The 23,642-nt window shown below is 42.0% G+C and overlaps 2 protein-coding genes across 2 annotated transcripts in view; one reads left to right on the forward strand and one right to left on the reverse strand.

The window, feature by feature from the left end:
- Nucleotides 1–23,642, forward strand: part of LOC122400276 (homeotic protein distal-less) — a 118,757-nt gene that overhangs the window by 77,592 nt on the left and 17,523 nt on the right. The window lies entirely within an intron of this gene.
- Nucleotides 11,203–12,386, reverse strand: LOC122400277. Its single transcript, XM_043401645.1, has one exon. It carries the CDS (start codon nucleotides 12,147–12,149, stop codon nucleotides 11,370–11,372), a length of 780 nt encoding a protein of 259 aa, XP_043257580.1. The 5' UTR covers nucleotides 12,150–12,386; the 3' UTR covers nucleotides 11,203–11,369.

A 23,642-nucleotide genomic window follows, 5' to 3' on the forward strand; every position in this document is an offset into this window, starting at 1 on the left:
ACTAATTTGTCTGTTATCGGGTCAGTTCTTGTGTAATTATAGTACTGTTTGCATTATAAATTCGTATTGTTCGCGTTACGAATCGCTTCATCTTCTATTCCAATGGGCGAAGTATAGTCCCAGCTCTAGTTTACGGCGTAATCTTCGTAACTGCAATTTCTCGAGGACCATGCAGGAGCTTCGGTCATCGCACCTTGATTCCAATTTTCGAACGATGATTCGAGAGATTACTTTCGAAACTGAGGAAAACGTGTATTTTTACTACGGACTCTGTTATTATCGCCGAGGAATGCGCCTAGTGAAGTAATCATGCTTAATTACAAAATATGTGGGACGTACGCCAACAGCCCAATTAAATAAGGAATTATGAAAATGAGACGTTATGCCCGCTAAAGGAGACGATAAGATGCATCGAACACGAAACATGGGGTCTCGAAACATAATATGTTGTATTAATTATATTTGAATTTTCCGCTCGTAAACGATGTTTACAAATACTCGTGAGAAAACGCGAGCACTTTGCATTTCGCAATTTCCACGGTTCGAACGACTTCGCGTTCAGAAGCTTGTAATTACGATATTATCAAATTGAATATAAGACATTCTAAATTGAAAGATACACTGGAAATACTTGCATATTTTTCAACGTGCGTTTCTGAGAGACGATGAATTTAAAAAATAGAGAAATAACGTTGAATAAACTCGAGAGATTTCCTTTCGAGCGTCGCCGCAATTGCCATCGCGAGGGTCGTTTGAAAAAATTCCGATTAGAAATCGAACGTGTTTCGTCAGCGACATCCGTGAGCGAGGCGATATTTCATTTTCCTAGGTACCTCCCGGTCGCCCTCCATCTCTCATTTGCCCCATTGTTTTCATCGTGTAGGCTCAATGGAATCAGCAAACAATTTATTACGCCTACGCCCGGGGCGCATCTATACCCTTATCAACGATCGCTCGTTGCTCCTTGGGAACAACTGCTCCTTCAACTCGGCCCTCCGAGGAACAAACGGTCGTCTCGCGAATCGGGCGACGAGCAAATCCTTCCTCTCTCGCGCGAGTTCCCCGTGAGTGCGTGCGTGCGTAAAACGCCCGCGTGTAAGTACGCTGGCCGCTCTCGCGGATCCGTTACGCGAACGAAGGGAAACAAAAACGGGCGAAGGGGGAAAAATTGGCCGCGTTTACAGTCCGGGAACAGCCCGGAATAATTTCATGAAACGATGCCCGCGAAAATCGCGAGTCCATTCGAGCGACGCGTATCGACCACTCGTCCACACGTGCGTGCAATTGGCTTCGGTAAAAAGAACTCGGATAAACAGAGGCCTATGAAGAAACGAAAATTATAATTGGGATACTCGTAAGATTTTTCAAACCGTTTCTAGCTGAATTTTAGTCCTGGATAAATTACAAATGGTGCCATCGTGTTCTTATTGACGGAATTCTAATTAAGTTGAAATTAAAATTATTTTTAGGTAAATTTTAACACTGGGTATATTACAAACAGTGTTAGTGTTTTCTTAGCAACTTCGATCTTCGTCGATGAATATCGAAATTGAGAATTTAGGTACGCGGTTAAAGGCCTCTCTCGTCGCGAAGTCAGAAACGATTGTGGTTCGATTTCTTTGCGCGGGAGACTTCAATGCACGCATAAGCGACGATGTTTCAGACTCGTGGTTCCAGTATATCCTCGTAGAGCTCGGGCGTTTATCGTATGAATTTTATTATAGTTTTCAATGATTACAAAACAAATTCTTGTTTTTATTTACACCTTCAAAAATGGATTCTCCATAATATTGTTAAATAAAATGATTATTAACGTCGTTCGTGCAGACTCTAGGTAGTAGATAACTGATTACATGACATTTTTTAATACCAAACACTCGTTCCTCTAACACATACAGATTTTCTTTCATAGTGATTATTTATACACATAATTGTTACAATTATTGACGAAGTCATCCTGTATTTGTGGCTGAATTTGCAACTTTGGTAGACTATCCCCAAATGCGTGTAACAGTATTAACGTTGTCATTTCGCGACCACGGGTGCATTTAAGGGGCGAAGTGGTTGATTTATGGGCTCTGTAACTAAGAAAGACTCATGAAAACCAACTTAGAAAAAAGATATCGCTAGAGCCAGGGAGTAGATTCAAGTCGACGATGTTCGTTGAAGGTTCGTGCCCTTTTGGGAGTCCGGGAAGATGGAGGCGTTGGTCTGTTTGGACGTTTCGCCAACCGGACCGATGGCGAGCGAGCAAATCTTGGGGCAGCGGTAACTTGGGGAACGCGAAACGGTACGCTGGTGTGCGCACCGTGCGTGCATGGACGACCGCGCGAGTGTTCATGTACACGGCAGCAGATTTCTAGGGCGATAAAGTCCTGCGAGCGAGGAAGTCATGTCCCGTAACTATCTGAATGTACGGTCTCGCGGTTTTCGTGTGCGCACCCACTCGAAGGCCTTTACCGAAGACGCGAGCGAGCGAGCAAGCTGGCCTGGCAAGATCGTGCGAGCGTCGCGAGGAGGACGACATTTTCCACGAGAACGAGCCGCGGCTTGCCAACCTGCCCGAGTAAAAGCGTAAAATTACCAGCGGTCCGGATAAAATTACCCTCCCTCTCCAGCTCTCTCGACGTCCTCCTTCGATATCCAGCAACCGTTCAAAAATGCGGAGACCGCTTCGAATCATTTTCCACCATCTTATTCCGTGTTCGAGAGACATTCATTTTTTATATATTTATTTATTATGGGTTTGTGCACTTTTTGATATAATGCTGTTGCATAATATATGTAAAAGTCTCATTAATTGTGTATGTTATCAGATACATTCCTTTTTAAAGGAATACAGAGAACTGCTAAAGAAGTCCAGACGCTGGCTAAATAGGTTACCTTGGACAAGAATACGGTTAATACAATTATTGTATCTATAATGTCGTTTAAATGTTGGAATATGGAATACATAATTCCATATTTCGAATATTTCTTGCTGGACAATTAACATAGTTATTGATGATTTTATAAATAAATAACATATCATATACATATAGTTCTACGTTGTTCAAGCGTAGGAAACTTCAATCTCGACAAAATTCGGTCATAGTGATGGCAAGTAACTGGGATGGGACTACCCAGCTTATAAGAGTCGATGCGTAGGAATTTGTGGTGAATTTTTTATGAAAGAATTTATGGAAGAAGGTAAATTCTTATAGTGAAATATTGCATCCAATATTTAATCAATTTATCTATTCCTTTGCGCCGAACACCCATTGTACGAACAGTGTTTTTCTAGTAGAATACACAGTGTTTGTTTTCAAATACGATCCGATTAGCTTTTCGCTACGCAATGTGACAGTTTTGAAAAAATTTCTCGAGGCAAAAGTTGTTTCCTTTCAAAGATTGTTAAATTTATATGTAAATTGTTGATGTAACAAAGGGATCTTCTCTAGTTTTTGCGTTTGAAAGGTGTACGGCGGACTGGTCTACGCGAGGAACGGCCCGATAGAGATAATTTCATACGCGAGTGCTCGCGAACGCGGTGTTCCGCGTCCATCGGACGTTCCCCCGGCACCGCAACATCTTTCGACGAGCGTTCCCCGTTGGTAAAAAAACTTTATATCGTTTTACAAGAGACGGTACCGCTGAAAGCTGCGGTCTCTCGTCGCTCGGGATGCGTGCACCCGGCGAACCGCGCGTGCATAATTTACCGTTCCGACGTCCGTAGAATCCCCGGCACGAAAATGGAATAGGGTCGGTTGTAAATTTTCGTTTAACGAGCTGGGATTTTTCTGGCCGCGAAGCATCGATCAGATATCATCAAAATTCATAAGCCTGCGGGGCTCACGCGCGGCCGATAATCACGCCGCCGCCGATAAGAATCGAAGCGCCTCGGTCGCGTTTCAGCCAGGAATCCCGGGGCCGAATAAAACCAAACCGAGCCGCGGTATTTAATCCACGATTTTATCGCGACGCTCTAAAAATCACCGCGAAACCCTCGTGCGGATAAAACAACAACGGTAATGATTCCTTAAATGAACACGTGATTCGTAAGTTGAACCTTCTGCCCCTGGGCCCAGCTTGATGGTCGACGTTCCATGCTCATTTTACGAATCATTACTATATAATCGGGTGAATATTTGAATTTAACCCTTTAAGTGGATTATTGGGGCCTTCTAACTACAAATTTAAGCTAATAATTATTTAATATATGTAAATGTAATTATTTGAAAATTTATGTAACCGTCTATTAGTTTATTATTTTTTAAATGCTTTAAAGAAAAGTTGATTTTATTTATCAATTTGGTAAAAATCAACATTAAGTAAAATAATTCAGTTGAGATTAAAAGATTAATTAAGGGTTAAAAAAATAATATTGTAAGATAAACAACACGGTTTTGAATTGTATGAAATTCAAACGCACCGAATTTAAAGCGCGACGAGCGGTCAAGAATTGCAAAATTAATGTTTTGGGGGATTTGGTCGGCCGCCATTGTTTTTCCAGCGCGATCGAATGGAAACTCGGATCTAAATCGAGGCGCCGCGGATGCTAACGAAGACCAGGGATTTCCCCAGCGGAGATCACGGGATACACGCTGATCCACGACCGCGCGATAAGGTTTTATCTCGGTTCGCGTCACGCTTCGAGGTTAGAATACCGCATGGACGCGCTCGCGAGCGCGATATAATGCATATTCTGGCCGTGACAAGGGAGCCCAATTCATCATCCAGCGGTCAAGACGGGATGTCACTTCGTCGCTGCGGTCCTCGCCAGCCTCCTTGTTATTTATTACTGTAAACACAAGCGACCAAGTCGAGTTTTTGCCACGTGACGCGTCGCGTTCGTCGATTTACATACGCACCGGCATCTGTTGCATCGCGGTTAGATCGCTAGAGTAGATTAATCTTTCGCGTATCGCGAGGCGAGGAGAACATGGTATTCGAAAGGTGCGACTTTTGAACCCGTATTCATTGATTATTCATCCCAGCTTAACGTTTCGCTGTCCGACACTGGAGCCTAGAAACGCGACGATCCTCTATACTTTCGTTATATTCTGAGCAAAATTGTACTTACGAACTATTGGAATTGTAGGGCTATGGGTTGTGTATGATTGAATTAAACAACAATATTTAACTGTAGAATATTCAGTCTTTATTTCGTAACGCGAAGATAAATCCGTTCGGTCTGAAATCGGTTTCTAAACTGTGCAGTTCACCCGCTGAAGAATGGTGAGAGTGAACTCTTATCTTTTTTTATAATAAACACCATGAGTTCGTAGAACCCATGGCCAAAACGGGAAAGAAACTTTAGACATATACAGTCGTCACCGGAGATGATTTTTGTAACATCATGAGACGGTTAGGATATTCAACATAAACGATAAGTAGTTCATATAGTTTTTATAAAAATTCCGGTCGTCGTGAATCGATCAAGTTTCGAACCACTGTCCATTTAAAAAAAAATTCTTGCAGCTTATCCGTTCAAATCAAATTTATTTAATCGTCATCAGATAGTCTCGACGTTTAGTTTTCAACGGGGCCTTGCAATAGAGCGGTATCTCGAATCTCCTTGCCTCAGATATGCGTTATATCTTGCGATCGGTTCTACCCTCCGCTTTTTGCGACCTCATTTCCTGACGAACGTCATCCGCAGTTTCATCTTGCGTTGATACGCCGCGTAGATTGACAACGAGCGATAGCAGATATTTCAAGGCGTTTAAAAATTTCCGAGCGCGTTTTTTCCCCGGAGTTTGCAATACGATTTCACCCGGTGACCTCATTCCGCAGTCGTTCTCTTCCATCCGTGCAACGTGACTTTATTAAAATTCTTTTCTATCGAACTCTGCTCAGACTTTATTAAGTTTCGTTACAAACTGACTGATTTTCGTTTTATCACACTCAACGTCAGTGTTTATTGTACTGTGAGAAGTGTATATGTGTTTGAACCGTGGAAGCATTATCGTTAGCGTTGATAGAAGTATTTAGGTTTAGTAAATGCGTTGTAAAAGGGGTCCTCCGTGTCAATTACTTCATTTGTTTATAGTATGTAGATAGGAATCGAGGGGATTCGACTTCGACAGCAGAACGTCACTCTGCATCGAACTCTGGTCAAGAGTAGTCACTTATGGTTTTTACGCTCACGTTTTTACGTTCTTTTATGTTAAATAGTTATAGTAATACTAAATAATATAGTTTATAAAGTTACGTTTAAAGATCATATGCTTGTGAACATCCCTGACATCCTTACAGTACATTGTATCCACTGATACGTGCTGGATCAGACATTTTGGTCAATCATTGCGAGGCCTCTGATTACTCCTGTTCATAGTTTTTTTACTTATAGTACCAGAATCGTTTCCATCCCAAGTTCCTTTTTTCGGTGACGATAATCGTCTGCAGATTTTCGAAAAAAGGCTATCGACTCGCGTTCGAGGGAAAAGAAACGATTCCAGGCGTTTCAATTTCTCCGGGCTCCCAGCACGTAACGGCCGTGTTCTTGATAAAAGAAAACGGTTCGAGCCGGCTCGTTTATCAGTCACTGCACCGATATCTCAATCTGCTTTCTTTTTTCCGCTTTGGTTCGCCGTCGAACGTGTCCAGAAACGGGAGACGCGCGAGCTCGAAAGCGGGGTGCTCCGGGGCAGCCTGATACGCATATGGATGGGGCTAGGTCATTCGCCACCATACGCCGAGCACTGTACATGGGCGGCACGTTACTCCCAGGTTCCCGATTTCCGTAAAAGTCCAGAAACGCTCTGGCAGCCCATCGGTGCGCGCACCGTGAGCGCGCTTCAAATGGCGTTTACTGTTTCCACGAACGAGAAATAAAGGGAGACCAACCGACCGGTCGACCTATCGCGGCCTGCCCGGCGCATTACAACGTGTCATTTACATCTTAATCCATCCACCGGCGTCCCTCTAAAGTCTAGACGCCGACGGAGACGCCGCTGATCGCGTTACTCGCGGCGTCCAACGCTGAGACCGCCTCAAAGTCCTCTGGCTAAATTCGAAGACTTTGAAGGTACACGTTTCACTTACACGGGGGAAACCCTGACTGTGACGTTCCATAAAATACATATTTCTAACTATATGTTCGAAATATTCGAGTTACTTACGATTACCAGTATTTTAAAAATAAATTTTATTATTTAAGCGAAGGTACGTCTCAAGTTTTAATACATCAGCAAGATTATTATTCGAAATTGTATTTGGGTTTGACACGCAGTATGGTGGATGATCTTGTCAAAGGGGAAGCTTTTTTACTGGACTTCCTAACGCCAGAAACGCTTCCACACTCTAACGTCCAAGCTCGTGTGGATACAAAGTCCCGAGTGGTCCATGATGTTCTGCCAAAACGGGTTTCTTATTCATCCACATGTGATCCGCGTTAATGATCCTTTCAAGATTCTCCGAATCGTTCTTACACTTGCGAGAATGCCAGTAATGGTGCCGATTTTTCACGGCCAGAGAGAGTATTTACCCTTTTCTCTTCGCAGCAGTTTTCCTTTCATTTTCCGGATTTCTCGCAATGACGCGACTCTTTTCGATTTTTCTAAAAGTTTTGCAATTGGAGAATCCTCTTCCCCCGAGACTAATTATCGATGAGAAAACTCTCTACGCAGCATCGAGAGAAAGAGTCCTTTCACTCGTGTATACGGGAGCAGGGAACATGAGTGCCCATGCAACTGTCAGCGTGCAGACTTTGCTGCGTGCCTGTGTCAAAGAGCTTTTAATGTCGATAGCGATTATCGAGAGTAAAATTCTCGAGAAGACTAGTTGCATTAACACGTTCCCAGCGGAGACGGTAGATTTATCTTCTCGCGTTTGACCCGTCGGTAGAGCTAAATTGACTTCGCTTACTATGCATTTATTTTGTTCGCCTTGTCTTAGGGATCTATTCGCCTTCCAATATCAATCTTTTCCAGAACTTGCGTCAAATTTCAATTAAAACAACATGGAACTTTTCCCCTAAGAAACAATATGAACAGTTTCAAAAAAGAGTATTCGAATTTGCAGGCGATCGTCGTGTCGCAAGAACTTTACACGACGTCTTCTCAACCGAATGAGAATCGAACTAGCGATTGCCAGTTGTCCGACGCCTTTCGCTGCAGTATGATGTTGAACAGTGCTCTCGTTTGTGCACCAATCTACCGAGAAAGTGAAAAGGAAAAAGGCTGTGTACAGTGATAAGTTGAAAGAAAAGTTCCTTTTGTTACGCTCTGAAGTATCGAATGTCATAGCCTTGCTTCTTGCCATCTGCGTTAGGGATACAAGAAAACTTGGATTATTACAAAGATTTTCGAGATTCTATTCTACTTCCAAGGCACTCGTGGAATTAATAACTCATGATAGTTGCACAAATAATTCTGTGTAAAATCCTCTCATCCATGACCGCTATTAATGATCGATCGTGTCACCTGATCTTGTCTATCGCTAAGTTTGATATGGACCATTTTGGAGAGCAAAGTTTCGCCCAAAGTTGTCGAAGAAGAGAGACGGGTTGGGTGTAGGAAGAAGGATGAAGAGGATATTTTTGTCGAAGGAACGCATGGCGAACGTAGCGGCGAGGACGAACGAGCAGCAACCGAGGCTCATTTTTCTACGCGCAACTGCAATTTAAACGTAGTCAGAACGCGAATGTAAACGTGACCGTGGCTTAGTGGGACGCTGACCACGGCGTAGGAACGACCCAGGGGACGAGGATCTACACCTCGATGAGCACAGCACGACATTCTCCTTGCCCCTTGCCTCTCTGTTCCTGGTGGTCTCCACCGTTTTCTTCCTCCGCGGCTCGCTACCAAGAAGAAGGTCCCTTCTCTCTTCGTTTCGTTCTCGCTGGCTCCTTGTCCCTCTTCGGTTCTTCTTCCCCTCTTTCTTGCCCGAACGTTTCTTTCTCGCTCGCCTGTCCTGTCTCCGCTCATCGTCCTCGAGCGCGTCCACCACGATTGTCCGGTAAACCATGGTGCGAACCGCTCACCGTGACGAAGGTATCCACCTACAAACGAGGACTTATTCCGAGAGAGCAGCCCGTGGAAACTCGCGTATACGGACATGGGAATCGACCCGGGACCGCTCGCCTCCGTCGTTTCATCGTTGATTATGCCAATGACAGACCACCCGAAACAGAGGGGCTCAAGTCGTTGACCACGGGCTCCTCGATTTCCTAACCCATTACCTCCTCCTCGGTGAAGTTTCTCTTTTCTGGTGACAGCTATTTAGCCGCTCGCAACATTGTAACTACGTTCGATTCTCTTACCAAGCTCTCTTTTTCTTTGAAACTTTTTACCGGTTAACCCTGGGAAAGGAATACCGAATTTTAAACAGAATAACAGATAGGATTAATTATTACGTGACAGATAATTAGGGTTTAATTTAATAAGTGTCCAATAACGACGTTGCATCACGGGTTGTTATATGGGAATATTTTTTCAGAGGTCAATTTCAATACAGTCGAAAGCATATACATATACTGTAATTTTACTTCGATTTACAAAGTAGTTTTTATTATTTATTTTTTTTAATATTAATGGGCACAGAAATGTCTAGAGAGGTATAATATAAACAATGTACAATAATGATAACATGTCAAGGATATAGTTTCCAAAGTGGTTACCCATCCTAGTACTGGTCGCGGCCACCGCAGCTCAACGATAAATCCTTCGATATTTTCAGCGGCTCCGCAGAATTCAACGTCGAAACAATTAGTCAGTATCATAAAGATGTGAAAAAAAAGAAATGAATTTCTCATAAATTCTTTCCATTTGTTTTTACCAAATGTTTGTTTATTACAACTGTGTACATTTACGAAGTAGTTTCGTCTTGTCCTGTCTTGTTTAATTCATTTTGCTGTAATTTAAGTTTAGATCATTTGAATTGATTTCAGTTGATTTTATTTTAATTTTTATTTTAAAAAAGCAGTCATTCATTTTATTGTTAGTACTGATCACAGCCAACATAGTTTAACGCTGGTAATCAGACGAGAATCGGTGTCCAACGTGGCAAGATCGACAAATCATATTTCTAATTTATTTAAACTTAGCCCTCGATTATCTCAATGTACGAAGAAAGAAAAATTATATATTTAAACAAGTTTCTTTTCCATTTAGCGAAGTAAATCACTATTATAGTGTACGAACACCAGCGGTAGTAATCATACATGTTAAAAACTTGTATAACAACGGTGGTCTGAAGAATTTTCGACGTCCCCGGGAGAGATTGGTCCCAAGTTTCTTCAACATCCTGTAGAACGGGAGGTTTCGGAGAAAGTTGTGGAAGCTCGGTATACCTAATCGGGATCTCATTTTGTGGAACGGCAGTCCTGACGCCGGATATTATTCTTTTGCCGCGATCTAACGAGGTTGAGCGAGCAAGGAGGTACCCGAAGAGGATGGCGCGAAGCGATGCGAGGCACGCTGGAAGTCAGGATCGGTTCCTATGCATGCGATTGCATGCGGATGAATAGGGCCTTTGTGTCTTGCGAACGACAGCCAGTAGGATATACAATAACGGTTCCCTAAGATTTCTCACGTAATGCAGGATCTCCTAGCCGAGAGATGTGGCTCAACGTTCGCTCCGATCTGCATCTAACATTTTATCATAAAGCTACGTAAACGACTAACGGGACCGCGTCCATTCTCGCGTCCTCTCGAACTTCGTTCAAGACCCCGATGTTTCGCAATTAGACTCTGTTAAAATTATCTTTCCTTTCGATGGAGCAATATTCGGTCGGTTTATCCTGAACCGTTTCAATAATGTTGTCGATCGAAGATTCTCGTCCGTGTCGAAAACTTCCTTGTGCCTGAAAACACTGTGTCGTCGTTACTCTGCGTCGTCTGTACTTGTAAACATTGTGTCATCTGGGTCCTACGACGTCTGGAGACGTTTTCAATCATTTTTACCTTAAAAACACGTTCGTCTTTTAAGTGTTAGACAAGTAAAATTCACTTGTTCTAATTCTTACATTTCAGTATTATATTTTTTTAATATTGAAAGCACACAGGGTGTCGTTTAACCCCTTGACGTACGATTTAATTCCAATTACAATTTTATTTAAATTTTTTCGTACGATGAATGGCCACGAAAAAGAATAGATTCGTTTTACGAATACCTCGTGAATGTGAAAATGTGTTGATTTTAATTAATAAGACTCGATGACGAGTGAGTAGCCTCATGCTTGTGAAACTTGGCATCAATTGTAATGTTCGTTTGTGCTTAAGATAGTTTATTCAACATAAAGATACAATACTTCACTTTATATCTAAGGCTTACAGCCACGTCCCAGCAGGGGAAGCCTCGTCGACTGCCCCATCTTCTTACACGCACACTCCTTGCACACATACGCAGGCATCCTACTATTACACCTCCCTTCCTTAGCTTTAATATTAGGTAATGTTAAAGTACGCCGGTCTTCTTACAATTCTACCGCTTCTAGTAATAATATTATTTTTATCGCTTATATCTTTTTTGTCTTTCTCCTCGCACAGAGTTATCTCGTCTTCAATATTAATGTCGGTGACATCACTTGCGCTGTTTACAGACTTTTTAATATGATACGAATTACGCCTAATTGTATTGCCCCTTTTATTTCTTAAAAAGTACGATCTCGGTTTTTTGCATATTTCCGTTATCACCGCCGGTTCCCATTCAGTCTTATTTCTTACCACTACCGTATCACCTATCTTAAACTCCTTTCTCTCTTTTGCACCGCGATCATAATACATTTTTTTTACTCGCTGCTTATCTCTTAGCGCATGAATTACAGTACGAATCTTTGGTTTTAGTAACTTTTTCACCATTGGCAGTTTAGTCCGCAGTTTTCTCAGATCAGTAAGGAAACTGTCGAATGGTTCATTCACCTGTTGACGCCTTGTGTGAAATTTATGTCTCTCTATTATTATATTCACTCTAGGCTTCACATATTCTTCAAACTTCTCAAATATGGATTTAGTTGTGAGACTTTCTGCCAGCAGTCCAAATGTATTAAACACATCTAACGCATCTTCTCCAATGCAATTCAACAGCATTGCCACTCTGCGAGTTTCCTTTATTTCTTTCTCGCTAATAGCTGTTACAAATATTTCAAACCTTTGTTTGAAGTTCTTTAAATTATTTGCTGCATTATCCTTCAAATCCAGTCCCACTGGAGGCTTAAAATTATCCATCGTTACCACGTGGTCTTTGAATATTTTAGGTTATGTTACCACTTTACTTCCTTTCCCACGATTAACGAGACCTTCTCGCAATTCTTCTTTTTAATTTAATTTAATGTTCTTCACTTCTGACACCATGTAATGTTCGTTTGTGCTTAAGATAGTTTATTCAACATAAAGATACAATACTTCACTTTATATCTAAGGCTTACAGCCACGTCCCAGCAGGGGGAGCCTCGTCGACTGCCCCGTCTTCTTACACGCACACTCCTTGCACACATACGCAGGCATCCTACTATTACATCAATCAAGGACTTGTGACGAGTCAGACTTGTCATTGTATGGCAAGGGGTTAACAGAGAACCAATTCGCCCAAGGCTCCATAGCTAGTGTTTCCTTAACACGTATGGGTGATTTTTCACTAAGGAGTCAAACAAAATTAATTCTCAAGATTAGTTGCTAATGAAAATAAATACCTAGACAGGAAGCAGTAAAAATAAGTTCAACGACAAATTGTGGGTACGCTAGTTTCCAATCGTATACATATATTGGAAATGGGTGAAGAAAACAATACTTTTTTATAACTTATAAGTGAAACTTTATTTAACGGTTTGGAAGGACGTCTTTACTCTGTTAAAACTAAACGAGAAGTGAGGTGACGGTTAGATTCCCGAAAAGAAAATCCGGCGTCCACATAAAGAAAAAGAAACCATTGCCTGCACCATGTTTATTTCCCTGGCCCTCGCTGGCAAACAGTCTCAGGCCCTTAGACCTGATGGTGCCAATACGGTCTTCGTATGCAGACAATGGACAGTGTTTCTCATTGTTAGATTCAGTTTTGCCAATGATTATTTATTAATAATCGAACAGTATAGAAACAATGTTTCGTTTTCGTGGACGATTCGAGGGGTTTGGGCTATCAGCCAACGCGTTAAATGAAACTTGTGTTTTCCGTCGGAAGGTAAAGAGCAACTAAACGAAACTTTGTCCGAACAAAAATGGAGTTACAGGGGAATCGCAAACACGCGGATGTCGAGTTTTCAGCGAATAATTGTAAATCGAAAAGCTGTCGAACGGTCGGCTGTGGAAGCGTGCAGAATCCCTTTTTATGAATTCGGATTGAGCAGCAGCTATCGATGCACGGTGTAACCGACGGGGCTCGGTCGTCCGCGGCGGCTGGAACGAGAAACGGAAAAAAGAGAGAAGAGGAAAACGCCAGGAGAGAATGCATCGGTACGCGGTGATGTAACGGCGTTATGAATATGTACAAAATAACAAATGGTCCCAGTACAAAGGAACGGTGACGGGGTACGCGTGTGTACCGCTTTGCCGCGCTCGTATTCCGGCTGTCACAGCACCGTGTCACCGTTGTAGCGCGCTACGTGATCGCCGTGTAAAACAGTGTTTCGATTTCCAGCCATTTTTCGTCGTCTCGATACCGCGTCGCGAGCCACGGATACGCGGGGACGCCGTAATAACGATCGCGATAATCGTGTTTCCGATTAAGATTCCCTCGACCGACAAACAAACGACGGGCACGTGCTCCATTGTGATCGTCGCTAGCAACAAAATGCTTCTCGCGACCCTAATTAAAAAAGAAAAACACTGACGCGCTCAGACACGACAATGAGATTGGATCGTTCGATAATAGGTCGAGCGTTTCCAAACACTTGTGTCTGGTCATCTTCATTTTCTTGGGCAACTACCCCCTTTTGGACTTTCCAATTCTAAATATATTTCTTCTTACGATTAAGTTTGGCAAGGTTTGTCGAACGTGGGTTGTCACTTCTACAGTGAAAATACACATTGTATAACAAATTATTACTGATAGCCACTATTAAAATTATTTGAAGTTATTATTTCTTCTTCCGACCAAGTGTACTGCTGTTTGGCAAGCTTTGTCGAATGTAGGTTGTCGCTTCTACGGGTAAAAGGCGCATTGTATAACAAATTATTACTGATAACCACCATTAAAATTGTTAGAAATTATTATTTCTTCTTACAACCAAGTCTATTACTGTTTGGTAAGGTTTGCGGAACGATAGGTTGTCAGTTTTGCAAGGAAAATACTCATTGTATGGGAAATTATTGCCAATGGCCGCTATTAAAATTGAAATATAAATTAAGATGACAGAAGAGATGTGCTAACAGTAACACGGTTCGCTGCCAGACCAAAACATATTTCAAACAATAGTAAACTACATAACCTAAAATTTGTCTTGGTACTTATTTTCGTAATCTGGCTTTACGAATTCTATTCAAATGTACTTCCTTTAACGTTTCAACTTGAGAATTGTTTTCCATAGCGAGTAGTCCCGTCACTCGTGTATGTTAAGTGAACGACGCCGTGACCGGTCCCATTTTCACTATGAAAATCTTGTCGACCCACTGGTCCGCATGCGTGAAACTCGCGTTGGACGAGAAAAAAAGGAAGGATAGAAAAGCAATGATGAATAACAAAGCGCGAGCGACGGGGCCGTTGCACCACTGGGGAATTTCGTTGTTGTTAAGGTGGCACTGCGCATCACCGATGCCAGGCAGGAAGTGGGAATCGCCGAAGCAGCGAGGGGGACGGCGCGGGTGAGCGGCGAGGGGCACGGGGCACAGGGGAACCCGACGTTGCATTGTGGGAGTGAGCGGGCGAGCGAAATAAAAAAAAAAAAGAGGCATTATAGCATTATGCGAACGAACGGGGCCCTAGTGACGCATTTACACGGCTGTTATTATCCCCCTCCCCCCTCCGCCCTCCTCTCTGTCGGGTAGGAAACGTAGGTATCTGCGATACCTGCTCGCATGCTCGACCAGACGACCGAGTTAGGAAATCGCGACATATGTATGTCGTCCGTTCGCGTATACATTTGAATACATTAACACCTTGTGGACCGGTCCCGATGTTGCACGCGTTGCAGCACGTGTCGCGGAATCTTGGGACCAGAAGCTGAAACTACGTAATACTCGTTGGAAAAGGAGTCGAATTTACTGGTCTCATTCAGCGTCTTTGATCGCCAAAAAAACGTGAATCCTGTATTTGGATGAAAACAATGTATACATTAACACCTTGTGAATGGGTCCCGGTGTTGCACGCGTTGCAGCACGTGTCGCGGAATCTTGGGAGTAGAAGCTGGAACTATGTACGTAACACTCGTTGGAAAAGGAGTCTTTGGGGGTCCTGTGGATTAGATGATAAAGAAAGGATACGAAAAGCGTTTCGTCCCAGGTGTGCTAGCGGACTCGTCAGTAAGGCATCCTAGCAGACCCTGCCTTAGACGCCAGGATATTTGGGGTCGGTCGAGGATCATATATACAGAGTGTTCGACCACTCCTGGGAAAAATTTCAATGGGAGATTCCAGAGGCCAAAATGAAACTTAACTCAAGAATACAAATTTTGTTATTGAGGCTTCGTTAAAAAGTTACTAATATTTAAAATTCCGCCTGTAGAACAGCAATCTGCGAACAGCTGTTAGTGGTTCTCACTTAGAAAACTGTAAAGCTATCGATACGTTAAGTAAGTAGAGTTTCTCATGCTGAGTGAGAACCACAATCGCGCGCACGCAGTTGTATGCAGTTTGCCTATCTACAGGCGGTACACATTAATAACTTTTTAACGAAACCTCGATCAACAAATTGCTATTCTTGATTTATGTCTTATTTTGGCCTCTAGAATCTACCATTAAAATTTTTTCCAGGAGCGGTCGAACACCCTGTATACAGACGGAAGGTCGGTTGAGTGCTTGCGAGAGGAACAGTCCCTCTGGCGGCGAGCACGGGAAGCGATGGACCCCACAAGTCGAATTTACTGGTCTCGTGCGGCGTCTTTGACCTCCAAAAAATCGTGAATCTTGTATTTGAACGAAAACAACGATTCCACCGTAGTTGCAGGCTCTCGACGAGCGACAAAGGACGATTAAACAGACTCGTTTCGTCGGGTGCGCGTTCAGAATTCGCGAACGTTTCGCGTGGCGGTTCCTCTCACCTCTCCATCGATTCCCGGGGCCGCCGTTGCTGATTGCTGGCCGTCGAAAAACCCTTCAGCGATTTGTACGGGCGGCCGTCGTCCGGTACCGATGACGGATTAGTTTGTTACGGCTTTCGGCTTACGGAGGGCGCAGGTAGGCCGTACCGATACGCGTGATTATTTATTGTGCGGACAGATTGGATCATTCAGAACACGCCGATGGGGGTCCCTTTCTGTACGCCCGGGGATCGACCCGCCGCGGGAATATAACTCGATCCAACGAGCGATACGCCACTGCGATATAACCTCCAATTTTGTGTCAGCGACGGGTCTGCACGCGGCCTGGATGGATTGGAGGGGCGAATCGTGATGATTGGTGAAATAATTCGCGGCTGTATTTCCTACTGTGATTTCGAGCGCTGTTGCGTAACAGCGGGGACTCGAAGGGAGGATCGAGACTCGTATCTGACACGCCGATGATGCTGAAAGCTTAATTGCGACCGCAGATACGACGATTTAGCCATTAACCGATGGGGTGAAGTCGGTCGACTCCGTGAATAGGCTAACCACGGGAGGGCGAAGAAAGATCGCTGGAACCGTACGCTTTAATTTGAAATTTTTTTTAAAACAGTTTTTTCATTTTAATAAAAATATGTTTTCGTAAAATGTTAGGCCCTTTTCAGGAAGAATTAATGTTGCATGCGGAAACACGTGCACGTATCCACGATTCGCGTGGGCGTCGTCCCCAGGATCTCCCCTCGGAAAGTGTAGATACGGGGCACGTGTATCTACATGCAACTTTAATTAGTCTCGAAGAGGCTCACACGGGGATGACCGTGACATTGATTTTATGGAAACATATGATTACTAGGAAATTATTATCTATCACCGACAACACGCTACTTCTATCAAAAGTATTCTCTGCCCTCTATACAAAGATTGTAATTTTGTCAAATAGCACTTAGAGCATTCTCTATATATTTATATATCTGTACAGGATTCTTTACCGCATGAATTTTTCTCTTGAACGTATTATGATCAAATTTGTTATTTGGAGATTTTTGGTATTGCCGAATCCAAATACAGGTGAACATTTTATCGAAATTACTCGCGACAGTGAATAAAAATTTCAAATTAATAAACCTACTGCTACCAAATTTTAAACGTACACAATTTTAAGCTGCTTCCTTACAACCCCGTCTTAAGGAGGTATTCTTGTCTGGAATTTAAAAAAAATCAATTTTTTTCTATTGCACTTTCTTAAAGTATATGTCGTTGAAAATATGTGTGCACTAGGATTTATTTTAATTCGTAATATTTACAAAGTTACAGCCGTTTGAAGAGCACAGCTCGTAGTTGTAGCGAATAAAGCGCGTTTTTCTCGAAACCACATTTTTTGGACTGGTGTGTACGATATCTCAAGTTCTACTTCACCGATTAACTTCAAATTTGCACAGAATCTTCAGCAGACGTGCTGTTATCGCATAAACCACGGATTTCTAAAAAATGTTTATTCTTTCATACTTTTTAAATATGTTATAGACTTACAGAAATAAAAAAAAAACCAGTATTATAACTTCAAAGTGCTATCATGCCATTTTGTTTCTTTGCTTCAGATTAAAGGAACGGTCGGAATCATGCACACCAGCAAGACACTTTTTCTTTATAATACTTTCGTTAACAAAACACAGTTCAATTGTGATTATTTTTTGTTTACAAAAATAATTTGTACTCTTTAAATGTTATTAAATATGTGTGTCACAATCGATGCACAAAAAGTTTTATAGTTTCTTTTTAAAAAAATGCCGGAAAAAGTTGAAAATATATTTTAGACAAGAATACACCCTTAATACCGAAATAATTCACAGTAAATTAATGATATTCCTGCAGCGATCGAAACGGGTTAAATAGTTATTTTTAAAGTTTAGAAAGCTGCTGCATAACGTAATAACAGTATGATAAATTAGCTTCTATGGTTGCCGTGCAGTTCGCGTCCGTATAAGCTCGTGTAGGTTGGACGGCGCGTAAACTGGTTTGCCGATGCGCTTCATTCGAAAACAAAGTAATTATATGTAGATAAACATCGTAGCCGGTGGTCAAACGGAGTGTGTTAAAAACGTGGAACAATGTCAGGCATCGGCCTTATCAATGTTGGAGAAATTATAGCGTCCAGCCATCGTTCTATTGGTTTCATATCGCGTCATTGCTCACGCAGCCGGTCGCCATTAGAGTAATTGCGTTTAATTGTCCAGCTCCCGTTTCGATTATTCGAGGTATGAGATACAGCTAATCCGTTAATGGAATAGATAACCTTCGCGCGGCGCGAAGTCTGTCGAAAAACCATTACGCGACACGGTTCGTAGTTTTTATTTATCGAGAGGTTTTTTCAACATTTTTTTTTTCGGCAAGTAGGAATAAGAAATTTACTTCCAACGTTTATTTTATTTTTTTCAGAGTTTTTGAGTTATCTTCCATCTATAAAATATTGTGATAGATCACGTGCACTAAAGAAAACAAGTTATTATTCCGAAGGTCTTGAAATTGGGGTTTTTCGAAATTGTATATTTTTTTAAGAAGTTTATTAAGGCACGGTACTACACAAATCTCGAAACAAAACAAATGAAATGAAATGTGACTGTTTGCTAGCGATGCTTCCAATTATTTCGAGCAGGGGGGCGTTTTAATCAGACGGAACAAAAATTCCCCGTTTTTGCGTCAGCATTCGCCATAATCTTTCGAAGCCTCCGAAAGTTTTATCGTCCGTGCTTGGCGCTGTCGTAACTAGGTTGTAACTACAGTTAACAGAGCCGCGTTGAAGCGTAGTGGCGCTATCGGCGAGTATTATCAAGTCAAGGACTACATTTTCGCGAGCAGCAATTACGGCATCCACGGCTCACATACATCACTCGATAAAAGCAGCGACGAATATCGGTCAACCGAAGCTAGGGAAAGGCCAAAGCTTCGCGAGCATATCCCTTCGACCCGTTCTCCAAGATATTAATCTTACTAATATCGCCCGGAACGTTCGTTTCGAATATTTGTTGCTTCGTGTTGAAATACCGTACACGTTAGACGTATACCAACCCCTGTCGTCAATGCTATTAATTCATTTTCCAATTAATTTCAATCGCAAAATAAGTTATGTTTTTTTCGAGTACTTAAAAAGCTTCCATAAGTAAGGAATATTGTTGTTAAAGATCCCATGGGATTTGGAAACTTCTAACCGAGAATTAAACGATAGAATGTAGAGTTTTAGTATCTTGTAGCTCGCAAGGATAGAGTTCAACGCTGCGCTGGGCTTCGTAAGTAGATAGTGAATCGAGATCGTCTATGATCAGACGCGAGCTCTCGAAATACGGTTCTCCTGCGTGCACAGTAGAATGGAGCAAACATAAGCCACTGGAGGATCAAGCGATGAATTTATTATTTCTGCATGAAACGTAGACAAAGTACTTTACAGTATAATTTATTTTTCACCATATACATACTAAAGTACCAAAATTAAATATTTCTTTCCTATTTGTTTCCAATTTCAGATGTACAAAGGTCCGTCGATGAATTCTAATTTATGAACAAGCGCTTTAAAAACAAATACAGCGATCCCTCGTTAATATTCGTTGACTCGAGTCTGTGACGCGAACGTTATCGAGGGAGGTGCTTGAAAATTGTCGTTTATTATCTCTGTTAAGATTGATTGCATTACAGTCGAAAGTGAGTAAAATATCGAATGTTTCTTTCTTCTACAAGTACTAAAATCGTTTAAAACTCAAAGTACATAGTTTTCTTCACAAATTTAAAACAGCAAAGTCTCACATTTTTAATAATGTTGCGCCTTCAACACACATTCACTAACGATCATCGGTGTTTGTTTATTCTTTTGTATCGCGTTTTGAATTGCTTCGTATCTATTTATTTTCAAACTTCGTTTTCCACGTTTTCGAAGAAGTCTGGCGAATCTTATACGTACGTACGTTTAACGAATCGATGGGGATGACTTCGCGAATGATATCGAGGGAAAGGGTGTAGCGAACGTTAGCGAGTGACCACTGTGGTTCGAATTACGTTGTAATTTCGTGCGTGTTGGCGCAAAGGAACTCCATCAAGCAGCTGGCCAGGTGAATCTCGGTGTCTCGAAACGACGGGAGCGTTTTCATTTAGACGTAGATTATTCCTAGATGCCTCTCATAAATATTAAACAGGCCGCGCTCTCGGATTCACGCAGGCGAAACGTTGGCGTAATTTTTTACTCTGAAACCTTGTCCCGGCTGCTGCTGTACCCCTCGCCTTCCTCCCCCTCCGACGCCTCACGCCCCTTCACCCTACGGCGACGATCTGTCGCTCATTGAGTATGCATCGTCGATATCGACAGCGGGGGCTGTTACCAGCCCCGCCGGGAGCTACGTCGGAAGCCGTTGCTGGTCCCAGCGACCCAGCGACGCGATCCTCCTCGTTTTCTTCTTTGTTTTTCATCCTAAATGTCGCAGAAAACCGACCACCGGCTTGCACAGCCTCGCGGCGCGCCAAAGAGAAATGGCTCGATTAACGCTAGGAACTGCCAAAGCAAATCAAAATTACCCATTCTTAATTTCTAATATACTTTGAAAAAAATTTATCGTAATTTTCTAAAAGAGAACGAGTAAACGCTTATTTTCATTGCATTATACATTTCTTCGCGTATCTATCATTTTAATTTCTTTGGTACAAATAAATACACCAGCATTGTCGATAGTTCTAATGCAGCTTGGGCAAATTTCATTTGATATAATAATAAGAAATAACTATTTGAAATAATTTATTTTAGACCTTTATTTGAAAATAGGAATAATGTCCAATTTCAAATTGGTCAAAAGAAATAATCCTGAAGATAATCAATAAATGATTTTATCCTATGAAATCATTATGAGAATTTGCTTTGAGCAAAATTCTCTCTTCAAAAAGTTCATTAATAAAAGATTTTTGTTTAAGTTCATCTAATATTGTATCGAAAAAACAGTCAACAAAAGTATAAACCAGCCGCAGAATTGATAAGAGGAACAAAATTTCGAAAATCCAAATATTAATGTTAATTTCATAATTATTTCAAATAATTATAAAATAAAATAACATGTTATTTGAAATAGCATTTCAAATAATATTATTTCGGAAGTGATTACAGGCATGAAAATAATTATAAAATAAAATGACATGTATGTGAAATAATATTTCAACTAGTGTTATTTTAGAAGTATCCAGGTCTGTTCTAGTGTAATAAACCAGACATTGTGGCTGAGAAAGGAACGTAACATCAAATTTCAGATGCTCTTTTTCTAGAGTTTACAGAATAATCTCGAATTTTATTTTAAGTCGATCGAAAACGAAATCTATGCTAGAAATTTTTTAATTTCGTTCGATGAGTAGCAAACGATAAGTTGTTCGTTATTGAAATAAGAATTTTGGAGGGAAAGAGATAAGGGAGCAGCTTGCCACCGTGTCTTTCCAGTGGCCATCGGCGTTTATGCCCGGTCCGAACACGTCTTCCTTCGCCGCTTCTTCATCATCTCTCGCTTCTGCGTTCGCCTCGTGTGCTTATGTATTCCGTCGCAAGGCGGTGCTGACTCGTCACGCGAATTTGCATAAATTTCGAACCGCGGACCGTGCGTTTTTTACCTGAATTCTCGGCGGTTGCCGTACAGCCACGGATGTCCTTTCGTGCGGCTAGACCGATCGCGATAATCGATGCTCCCCCTTAGGGGACGCAGTCTCGAATTCTATGTTATGCATTATATAGAGAAAGATCGTGAAATTTTCTTGGAATAGTAGACAACAGATACACCCAGCCACGGTCGTGCTTAACGTATCGTAGATTGGGAAACGTCGATGATGCTTGCCTAATCTCCGGTTCCACGACTTCGACTCGCGTTCGTCTTTAGTTTTGAGCCCTTTCACGTTTCCTACAAATTTCAGTATCCAACGGTGTGTCGTGACTGCATCCAATATCGTACTATACACTTCCACTCGTTCGCCAATTAGAATTGAACCGAATTCATCTCGTGAGAAAGGAAGAGGCCAGGCGGCAGAATCTCACAGACCTCAATTTAAAATGCATCTCATACTCAACTGGTATAGTTCAACAAGTTTAATAAGAGCCCCGAGGTAGTGGCCCGAGCGTAGATAAATGATTGGCAAGGATGAGCCCGGACGATTAGACTATCACCTAGGCTTATAGCCTGGCTGGGCAAGTCTAATACTGTTTAAAATATGTAAGACTATGGAAGCGTGACAACGACCAGCGTCGAAACGAGTCTAGCCGTTTCTTTCAACTTGTTCAACTATACTTAGGTCCAAATACGAACTCTTCGTCCGTAGAATTATCTTATATTATTGGTGCGAGCGAATAACAAAGACCTTCGACGGGTACGTACTAAATGAGTTGCTTAATATTGATAAATCGTAATATTTTTATCGCTACGGACACGAAACGTACGAATCGATGCGTTGCTGAGAAGTCGCATGCCTTTAGAGAGTTTTAAAGTCTTTTCGACGATTGTCGCGATAAATTAGGGTAACGTTCACCGTTTATCGCGGTATTGCTTTCCTTAAAATCAATCAAAAGTGTGCTCCAGCAATCTCAGGAAATTGTAGCCATTACGTTTTTCATGGGTTGACCGGCTTCGCCTTACTTGGAGGAGCCTCGCTAGGGCGACGCCATTACATAGACTGTAGTTTTGAAAGAGTGCTTAATACAGATCCAAAGTATCGTCGACTGCCCTAAAATTCAGTTTGCTAACTTCCACGGAGCTTCAGAGACTTTTTAAAACAAAAGTGGAACCATTATACGATCTGTTTTCTCCATCTTAATTGTTTGCATAGTGTCGTAACATTGAGGTTAGATAGTAAGGTACCTCGTCTGTGTTCTTTTAATCCGCAAATTTAAAATAATTATAGTTTAATATATATCAATGTGATTGTTTGAAAATTTATGTAATCTTCCATTAGCTCATTTTTTAAATGCTTTATTGATTTCCATTTAGCAATTTGATAAGAATCAACGTAAGTAAAATAATTCAGTTGAGATTGAGGGCCCACTTAAGGGTTAAGTAACACCCCGAGTGAGATTATTATTTTAATATTTATTTTTCAAATATTTTATTTCGATAATGCCCAAAGTTTTCTTGCCCCTGTTTTCTATTTGGTGGCAGCGGAGGCCTTACGGTCAAGAATCTGCACCTGCGCGCGGTCGTATGACAAGGGGACGCCGACGTTTCGCGGTCGAAAAAACCGACGTAACTCGCGAGTCAGCATCGCGGACAAAAGCGTACCATCGGCAGCGGCGTCGTATCCCGTGTCACGTTGGTTGTAAATATCAATAAACAAAGCCGTGGTGCTGGCGGATGCCCGAGACTCCGCCGCGGGGCTAAATAAACCACGGCGAGATGAGGTTTTAGCGCTGGGCCCTTTGTCGGGCGCCATCTACTCGGCGCAACCGCGGTCGAGTTTTTCAGCGAGCAATTAGAAAGAGATTTATTTGCGCCGGCACGCCGGGCGCACGCTCGCCAATAAGACCCAGCCG

The sequence above is a fragment of the Colletes gigas genome, unplaced genomic scaffold (genome assembly GCF_013123115.1).
Source record: "Colletes gigas isolate AHSC1104 unplaced genomic scaffold, ASM1312311v1 Colletes_gigas_Sc00016, whole genome shotgun sequence".
Classification (NCBI taxonomy): Eukaryota; Metazoa; Arthropoda; class Insecta; order Hymenoptera; family Colletidae; genus Colletes; species Colletes gigas.